Source organism: Chiloscyllium plagiosum, chromosome 5 (assembly GCF_004010195.1).
Source record: "Chiloscyllium plagiosum isolate BGI_BamShark_2017 chromosome 5, ASM401019v2, whole genome shotgun sequence".
In the NCBI taxonomy this organism is placed as follows: Eukaryota; Metazoa; Chordata; class Chondrichthyes; order Orectolobiformes; family Hemiscylliidae; genus Chiloscyllium; species Chiloscyllium plagiosum.
In genome coordinates this window covers 114,166,151-114,176,338 of record NC_057714.1, presented here as the reverse complement: position 1 = coordinate 114,176,338, position 10,188 = coordinate 114,166,151, and the positions used below count along the sequence as shown (strand labels likewise).

Genomic DNA, 10,188 nt, shown 5'->3' with positions numbered 1-10,188 from the left:
GATGTGGCCTCCTCTATATTGGGGAGACAGGCCGCCTACTTGCGGAACGTTTCAGAGAACACCTCTGGGACACCCGCACCAACCAACCCAACCACCCCGTGGCTCAACACTTCAACTCCCCCTCCTGCTCCACCAAGGACATGCAGGTCCTTGGACTCCTCCATCGCCAGACCATAGCAACACGACGGCTACTTTCTCCTTATAACGAATGCAAAAGGCGTAGAGGAACAATGACAAGGAAAATGAGTGAGAGAAAGAAATGGTCAGAGAATAAATGGATGCCTCCCATTGGAGAGAATCTGAAGGGTTTCTCCAGGTATAATAACACTAGCATCACCTTCATTATCACTGGGTCAGAATTCTCCCTCCCTAACAGTGCTTTTGAGAGGACCTACACCCTATAGATTGTAGCAGTTCAAGAAGGCAATTCATCGTCACTTGCTCAAGAGCTATTAGGGAATGAGCAATAAATGCTGGCCCAACCAGTGACACTCACATGAAGAAATAAAGGGTTTTCAGAAGAGAAGTAGAGGCAAATAGTGAAGGAAATGAAGATTATTTGATGAAGGTAAAGAGGTACGAATGCATTGTGGGTTTTGTTGGCTAAGGAAGGTACCCTTGCAAAAGCTATGGTCAATGAATGTGTACAGAGGTAAAGAAAATCAACGTTCAGGGATTAGTAAGCACCCAGAATCGACGGGGTGTATCTGAGGGAAACTGAGGGTAGAGATTGTCGATGCACTGCCCTTAATCTTCTGGCGTTCCCTCAACATGGGCATGAAAAGATTGCAAACCTTACACTCACGCTCAAAAACGAAGGGAAGGGGAGTCCTGACAGCCAGGTAGTGAGGAAATGTTTACGCACGATAATGTGGGAGAAAAGCTTGGGAATCGTGACTGGTGAAGACCAGCTGCTCCTTGGTCCAATCAGGATCAAGGGTTTCCTCCGTGCGTCTTCATGTGACTGAACTGGGCGGTTCTCCATGTCCACAGATCCAACACAAAGATAGACGGCCCCAGATCTGATCAGAGCAGATCCTTTCCCGTTAGATTTGTTGGGTGGAATGGTGTTCCAGATACTGACTTTCCATTTTGGATTAGCTACAACATTGTAGGTTCGTTGGCAAGTTGGAGAGAAAAGGGACGTTGGCAGTTTGGATAAACATTGACAGAGTTGATCTGGAATATTGTGTGTAGTTTTAGACTCTTTATGTGAGGAGGGATGTTCGGCCCATTGAGGAGGTCCAAAGAAGGTTTCTGAGACTGATCCCTGGGCTAGTAGGACTCACTATGAAGAAGGACTGGATTGGTGAGGACCACATTTAATGGGGTATAGGAGAATAAAGCAGGAGGGAGCATGATCGCATTGAAACCTATAAAATCCTATCAGGAGCAGACAGGATAAACAGACAAAGGATGTTCTTGAGAATTGGGGAATTCAGAACCAGGGGTTCCAGTTTAAGAATAAGAAATAGACTTCTTAGGACAGAGATGAGGAGAAATGTCTTCACCCGGAGACTCTGAAATGCTCTGCCACAGGAAGTGGTCCAGGTCAAAGCTTTCACGAAAGATGTAAGTATAGCTCTTAGGACTAAAGGAATCAAAGGATCTGAGAGAAAGTGGACACAGGGGACTCAGTTGGATGGTCACCCATGATCAACATTGAATGGCACCGCAGGTTTGAAGGGCTGAATGGCCTCCTCCTGTTACTATATTTCACATTGCAATGTTAAGTTGGCAAAATGGAAGTTGTGGGGAATGGCTGGTTCCCAATGTTGCATGGAGGTTCAATGCTAGGCCCACCTTCCTTTCCGATACAGGTGAATGGCTCCGACCTGGGAGAGACATTTGAAGCTTAAAAATGATGCAAAACGTGAAAATGTCGCCAGTAATGAGGAAATCCATCATCGCCCTTGGACCCAGATGGGTAGGGGGGGGTGAAACAGCACGTGTCAGATTAAATCCAACGTTGAAAAGTGTGAGGTGATCGATTCTCGTGCAAAGATTGAAAAGATAAATTCACAGCAAACGTTAGAACAACTTTAACGGGAGTGCAAGATGATAGAGAGCACAGAGTGTTTGTAGATTGATCCACGGAGGTGGTGGGCCAGGTTAACAATGCAGCTGAGAGGTGGCAATGGCAAATGGGCTTATTACCCATTACCCCAGAGATCCATGTAATCCTGGGGACCTGAGTTTGAAGCCTGCTACAGTAGCTGGCAAAATTTGAATTAAAGTCTGGAATTAAGCATCTAATGGTGTTGGGGTAAAAATCCATCTGGTTCACTCATGTCCTAAAGGGAAGGACGCTTTCATCCTTTCCTGGTCTGGCCTGCATGTGACTCCAGACCCACAGCTATGCGGTTGGCTCTTAACTGCCCTCTGGGGCAACTAGAGATGGCCAATAAATACTGCCTGGGTCAGTGACGGCCTCATCCAATGAATTAACAAAAGAGTTATTAAAAGATGTGAGATTCTGGGCTTTCCGGGCCAGAAACAAAAACAGAAGTTGCTGGAAAAACTCAGCAGGTCTGGAAGCATCTGTGGAGAGAAATCAGAGTTAACATTTCAGGTTAAATGAAATGTCCTCAGAAACAGAGTTGTGTTAAACCTTTCCAAAACACTAGTTTGGCTGTAGCTGAGGGTTTGAGTGTAAATCTGGACACTTTCACAAAGGAGTTAAAAGTTTTGGACTTGGATTGAAAGAGAGTTGACGAGAACGTTTCTAGCGATGATGGATTTACGGTTGGATAATGACTGGTGAAGCAAGGGCAATGCTCTCCACAACAGAGAAGGTGACGAGGAAATGGAGGTGGTTGAGTTGGGGTAGGACTATGCAATGAGAAATGCTTCCTGATGCCTAAAGAGTTGATATCCAAGTAACACACACTGAACGTGACTGGCAGCAGAACCAGTGGAAAAACCTTCTTACTAAACAAATCATTAGAATTTGGAACGGACTACTTGGCAAAGTGATGAATTTAATAATAGCCTTCACGACGGAATAAGGTAAAATTTTCAGAAAAAGGATAATTCTATGGAAAGACTCACAGCACTGGGACTAATTCGATTGCTCCTCTAAAGAGGTAGCAGGGAATTGATTGATGGGTTGAATGGCCTGTTTCTGACCCTTGGTATGCTGTAGTTTTTATAAGGTCATGGAGTTAATAGGAAGGGTTTGGAGGGATATGGGCCAAATGCTGGCAAATGGGACTAGGTCAGATTGGGATGGATGAGTTGGGCCGAAGGGTCTGTTTCCGTGCTGTTTTGCGTACCTTTAGAACAGTATAGTCTCCCTCATGTCAGTACAGTCTTATTTATTAGGAAGGGAAATGCCTAGAGCTAAAGAAGTCATGTTACATAGGGCTTTGGTGAGACCGCATGTTGAGTATTATGTGCAGTTTTGATCTCCATAGCTACAAAATGGCTTCCTGAGCTGACAGGGTTATGTAACAAAGGTTCCCTAGACTGATCTCACCAAAACCCATAGCATTCTAAAGAAGGCTTGCCACAGTGGATATTGAGATGTTGCTTCATCACCCTGGGGGATCTAGAATATGGGGACTCACAAAATCAGGATTGATTTTGGGCACAGAAATGAGAGGGTATTCTTCCTTGAGAGATTTGCATAAGCTTTGGAAAACTCCACCCTGGGTGAGTGGGGTGTGTCGCTGTGGATGAGTCATCACGGAGTAAAATCTAGATTTTGTTTCATATTCACTCATAGGATGTGGACATCACTGGTCAGGCCAGTGTTTATTGCCCATCCCTAATTGCCCAGAGGGTAAACCAAGTTGCTGTGGGCCTGGAGTCACATGTAGGCCAGGCCAGGTAAAGATGGCAGCTTCCTTCCTTGAAGAACATTAATGAGCTAAGTAGGTTTTCAGACAATCGGCACTATTAATCCCAAATTTTCTTTTTGTTATTGAATTCAAATTCCACCATCTGCCATGATGGATCCACAGGACATTACTTGGGTCTCTGGATTAATTATCTAGAGATAATATTACTGGACCATTGCCCCCCCACTCCTTATTGAATATTGAGGAGATGGATAAGGATAATGAAAGTTGTCTTTATCCTGGGATGGGAGATTTCAATATAGGGGGCACATTTTTTAGGGGAGAGGAAAGAGGGATTTAAAAAAGGCAATGGGGGACAAATGTTTTACACAGAATGTGGTTTGCGTGTGGAATGAACTTTCTGAGGAAATGGTGGATTTGGGTGCAGTCACAACCTATAAAAGACATTGAGACAAGTACCTGTATCAGAAAGGTTTGGAATGATTGGAGCAGGCAGGTGGGACTAGTTTAGTTTGGGATAATGTTCAACATGGACTGGTTGGACCAAAGGCAGGATTAGAGTGGTGCTGGAAATACACAGCAGGTCAGGCAGCATCCGAGGAGCAGGAAAATCGACGTTTCGGGCAGGAGCCCTTCATCGGGAAGGGTCTGTTTCCGTACTGCGTGACTCAATGACTTTGGGAGAATCAGGAAATTGGAGAAGAGGGGGCAGATCAGCAATATGCCGGGAAAATTGCTGCTGATGCTGGAATCTTTACTGAAAACAAAACAAACCCCTGGAGATCGCAGTGGGTCCATGCAGCATCCGTGCAGAGAGAGCAAGCTAACATTTCCAATCCAGACGACTCCCCACCAAAGCTGACAAAGAGTCATCTGGACTCGAAACGTTAGCCTGCTCTCTCTGCAGGGATGCTGCCTGACCCACTGTGATCTCCAGTGGTATTGTTTTCAGAACAGCTTATGACCTTTTCAAATTGCAGCAGGAGTCTTCAGGGGCTAACTCCTGCCCCTAGTTTGTAAGCTCTTACAATATTAGCCCCTCAACTCTGACACTCATGGTCCTGAGGAGGCTACATTGCTGCAGAAAGTACACCATTTTAGCCAACCGCCCAGTTTACATTTTGAGCTGAAAGTGTGACAGAATTTGAAATATTAGTTTCTTCCTGTTTATATTGTACGTGTTTAAAGAAATAATTTGATTTGTCAACCTTGAGCTCACCTGTGTTAATGGCTGTTATTTCTCTCCACCTCTTCCCCCCCGCCACCCCACCTGATCATTTCGCTCCCCCCAGGAGACTGGCTCGATCAACACTTCTCTTGATTCCGCTGTTTGGGATTCACTACACGGTGTTTGCTTTTTACCCAGAGGATGTGAACACCAGGGAACGGCTGGTGTTCGAGCTGGGATTAGGATCCTTCCAGGTAACTTGGTCAGAGCACTGTCAAACCGCTGAGTTGTTAAGCAGCCGGACACAGAGAGGTACACAGTTTCCTCAGTGGGTCAGACCCACTTGGAGAAAGTGAGGACTGCAGACGCTGGAGATCAGAATCGAGAGTGCGTTGCTGGAAAAGCACAGCAGGTCAGGCGACGTCCGAGGAGCGGGAGAGTCGACGTTTCGGGCAAATGCCCTTCACCAGGAGTCCCGAAGCGTCGACTCTCCTGCTCCTCGGACGCCGCCTGACCTGCTGTGCTTTTCCAGCGACACAGACCCAATCCTTGCCGAAGCCCATTCGCAATCCTGAGCTGCTGCTGTGTCCGAACAGTGGGCAACCCCGGAAACGGGTTCGAAGGAAAAGCCCAAGATCAAGCATCCTGGGGTTACATAATCCCGATTATTATTTGCAAATCCTTGCTGGTGCTGTTTTCACAGTGTCACAGGATTCAGGTGGGACTAGTTTAGTTTCAGATCATAGTCTGGTTGGACCCAAAGGGTCTGTTTCCGTGCTGAATGACTTTATGAATCTTAAGCCCAGGTTTCCTCTTGTCGTTGAATCCAAATGCTCCCAATCGGTTCCTTCAACCTCTGCTGCCACTTTGCACTCAACGAGGGAGGAATAAAGAACAGAGGAGCAGGAGTAGGCCATTCAGCCTGCTCCACCATTCTAGCTCATGGCTGGTTATCGAAGTCAATTTCCCATGCTAGCCCCAAATCCCATGACACCATAAGTGTCTGGTCCTGCTCTATTCCAGGTAGTTCCGTCTACTCAAATATCGAGCTTTCCTTTGAAGGCTATCGGAGCAAAGTAGGCCATTCAGCCCTTTAAGCTTGCTGTGCCATTCAGTGTGATGGCTGAATCTCTTTCCCAAGGCCAAATTTATCTATTTTCTTTCTTCCCTAATGGTTGAATCTGCTTCCTTCATCCTTTTCGGTAGCGCATTCCAAATAAATAAATACGGAATAAGAAAACCTTCTGTCAGTCAATTCCCTGATTCTAGCTTAAACTCGGGATCTCTCATTCACTGGTGAATGTCATCTGATGTTCTCTGTTATGATGTTGGCACTAAGCCAACGCAAGGGGTGGGGATGGAGGAGGGGGATTCGGTTTAGTTCATTTGACTGGATTGTTAGACTGGAGAAAGTGAGTAGTGCGGATGCTGGAGATCAGATCGAGAGTGTGGTGCTGGAAAAGCACAGCAGGTCAGGCAGCATCCGAGGAGCAGGAGAGTCGATGTTTCGGGCAAAAGCCCTTCATCTGGAATGAAGCTTGTGGATTGGGGGCTGAGAAATAAATAGGAGGGGGTGGGGTTTGGGGAGAGCGATAGGCGGATGAAGGTGAGGGAGAAGGTGATAGGTCGGGGGGGGGAGTGATGGACAGGTCTGGAGGGCGGATTGTTAGTTTACAGGGCAGTGTGATGCACAATAGTGTGGGTTCAATTCCCTCCACTGGTTTGACGTTACCATGAAGGACTCTCCTTCTCAACCTCTTCCCTCGCCTGAGGTCTGGTGGCCCTCAGGTTAAATCACCACCAGTCGCTTCTCTCTAATGAGAGAGCAGCCACTATGGTCTGGTAACACCATGGCAACACCACAGCAACTAAACCAAGTGCAGAAAAATCTCCACAGCAGTTGGCCATCTCTTGATTGGTTATCTATTGAGAGTCCGTGAGATATAGAGGTTGGAGTCTAATGTGGCATCGTGTGAGATTGTCCATCTCAATGGGAATAATTAAAAAAAGAAGCATATCATCTAAATCACCACCAGTCGCTTCTCCCTAATAAGAGAGCAGCCACTATGGTCTGGTAACACCATGGCAACACCACAGCAACTAAGCCAAGTGCAGAAAAATCTCCACGGCAGTTGGCCATCTCTTGGTTGGTTATCTATTGAGAGTCCGTGAGATATAGAGGTTGGAGTCTAATGTGGCATCGTGTGAGATTGTCCATCTCAATGGGAAGAATTAAAAAAAGAAGCATATCATCTAAGTGGTGAGAGATTACAGATAAGAGCAAAATACTGCAGATGCTGGAAATATCTCACCAACGTCGAAGATGCTGAAGAAACTCAGCAGGTCTGGCAGCACCTGTAGCGAAAGAAACAGAGTCAATGTTCTATCCCCCATCCAATCTGAAGAAAGAGTCATTCCGGACCCCGACACTAACTCTGTCTCTCTTTCGCTCTCTGCCAGACCTGCTGAGTTTCTCCAGCACTCCCTGTGTGACAGAGCTCTCTGGTGCAGAAGGATCTGGGTGTCCCAGTGTAGGAACTGTAAAAGGTTAGTGTGCAGGTACAGCAAGTAATCAGGAAAGTGAATAGAATGATATCATTTTTCCTGAGGGGAATTGAATATAAAGTAGGGAATTTGGCTTCACTTATTTAGGGTCCTGGTGAGACCACACCTGGAATTTTTTTTTATTCATTCACAGGATGAGGGCATCACAGGCAAGGCCAGCATTTATTACCCATCCCTAATTACCCAGAGGGTAGTTAGGACCCAACCCCATTGCTGTGGGCCTGGAGTCACATGTAGGCCAGACCAGGTAAAGATGGCAGTTTCCTTCCCTGAAGGACATGAGATGGGTTTTTCCAAAAATTGACAATGGAGTCATGGTCATCATTAGACTCTTGATTCCAGAATTTTTGATTAATTCAAATTCCACCATCTGCCGTGGCAGGATTTGAACCCGGGGCCCCAGAACGTTAGCTTGGTTTCTGGATAAATAATCTGGCGATAATCCCACAAGGATAATCGTTTCCCCAAACCAGATACAGTGTTGATCACCTTATTTGGGGATGGATCTTCATATGTAGGTAGCAGTTCATAAAATATAATTGCTACAGTGTGGAAGCAGACCACACCAACCCCCCGAAGGAGAGCATCCCACCCAGACCCATCACCACCCCGAGCTCCCCGGCCCCGCATTTCCCCATGGCTGATCCACCTAACCTACACATCCCTGAGCACTATGGGCAATCCCCTATGGCCAATCCACTCTAACCCGCACATCGGTGGATTGTGGGAGGAAACCAGAGCGCCCGGACGAAACCCACGCAGACACGGGGAGAATGTGCAAACTCCACACAGACAGTCGCCCGAGGCTGGAATCGAACCCGGGTCCCTGGCACGGCAAAGTAGCAGCCCTAAGCACTGAGCCACCCCAGGAAGTTCAGTGAAGGGTTTACCTACCTAACCCCTGAATGGGCTTGTTGCCTTATCAGGGAAGGTTGGACACACTGGGTTTGACATTTAAAAGGTATCTGGATGGGTATATGATTACGAAGGGTTTAGAGGGATATAGGTCAGGTGGGACTACATTGGGTTGGGATACCTGGTCAGCATGGATGAGTTGGACTGAAGGGTCTGTTTCCGTGTTGTACGTCTCTCTGACTCTATGTTGACAGGGTAGATTTGGAAAGGATATACCCTCTTATGGGAGAACCTGCAACTTGGAGACACTGTCTAAACATCAGGGGCTAACTATTTAAACAGAGATGAGGAAGAACTTTTTCCCACAGAGGATCGTATGTCTTGAACATTTTTCTTGAAAAGGGATGGAAGTGAAATAATTCCACAGAGACTGGTACCCCATCACTGGGTCACCCTTCATTAAGACATCCAAAGTTAGAGGCGGCGTAGTGGCTCAGTGGTTAGCACTGCTGCCTCCCAGCACCAGAGTCCCAGGTTCGATTCCAGCCTCGGGCGACTGTCTGCATGGCGTTTGCACATCCTCCCCGTGTCTGCGTGGGTTTCCTCTGGTTTCCTCCCACAGTCCATTGATGTACAGGATAATTGACTGTGCTGAATTGCCCATAGTGTTCAGGGATGTGTAGGTTGGGTGGATTACTCTCCAGAGGGTTGGTGTGGACTTGTTGGGCTGAATGGCCTGTTTCCACACTGTAGGGATTGTAATAAAAATAAATAATTTCTTCTAATAAAAATGACACTGCTCTCGCTGTCAGATGCTACTGTTTATTTCTGTCAGCCAGGGCTCCCTGATTGGACCAGCTTAACAGCCCCAGTCAGGGAACTCAGATTCTATGAGGTCACCTCGCTGAGCTTGTTACAGTCTCTGCAGGAAGAGAAATCTTTACATAGCTTCAGGGTAGAGGCAGATAGATTCTTGCTAGGTGAGCAAGGGTAGGGGAGAGGGGAAGGCTACAGTGGGTTGGTGGAAATGTTGGTGGAGCAATCAGATCAGCCATGGATCCTCTTGAATGGCCAGCCATCTCAAGGGGCCGAATGGCCAACTCACCTTTCTAATTCGCCTGCTCCTATCCCTTTCCTGAAAGCTGCCACTGTCAAATGATGGCAGAAGGAGATCTGTGGTTGATGGACCCATGCTAGGATAATGAACTCTGATTGGTCAGATGCTTTCATCACATGACCTCACTAGCATCCCAACACCCCCAATCCAAGGCCTGCTCCTGCCCCAGCCAATCTGACTCTGTCATTGCCACCTCAATCTTCATTTCCCTGTGGAATTATGTTGCCTGTCAGTCAACCAACTTGATGTCCTCATTTGCAAGAATTCACTTTGAGTCTTTCAAGAAAATGGAGTGATGGGAGAGTGTGTTATCAGCAGAGGGGGAGAAGATTTCAAAACCCTCCAGTGCAGATAGAAGCTGGTATTCTCTCTTTCTCTGTGAGAGAGCCCTAGGGAGTGTTGCTGAACAAAGAGACCTCGGAGTGCAGGTTCATAGCTCCTTGCCCTCCAGTGCAGATAGAAGCTGGTATTCTCTCTTTCTCTGTGAGAGAGCCCTAGGAAGTGTTGCTGAACAAAGAGACCTCGGAGTGCAGGTTTATAGCTCCTTGAAAGTGGAGTCACAGGTAGATAGGATCGTGAAGAAGGCGTTTGGTATGCTTTCCTTTATTGGTCAGAGTATTGAGTACAGGAATTGGAAGGTCATCTTGCGGCTGTACAGGACATTGGTTAGGCCACTGTTG

General features: G+C 46.9%; 1 protein-coding gene across 1 annotated transcript in view; it reads left to right on the top strand.

The window, feature by feature from the left end:
* Nucleotides 1–10,188, top strand: part of LOC122550332 (pituitary adenylate cyclase-activating polypeptide type I receptor-like) — a 158,961-nt gene that overhangs the window by 143,537 nt on the left and 5,236 nt on the right. The window contains exon 11 of the mRNA XM_043691058.1: nucleotides 5,096–5,225. Coding sequence (XP_043546993.1) covers nucleotides 5,096–5,225 — 130 coding nt within the window. The remainder of the gene's footprint in view (nucleotides 1–5,095; nucleotides 5,226–10,188) is intronic.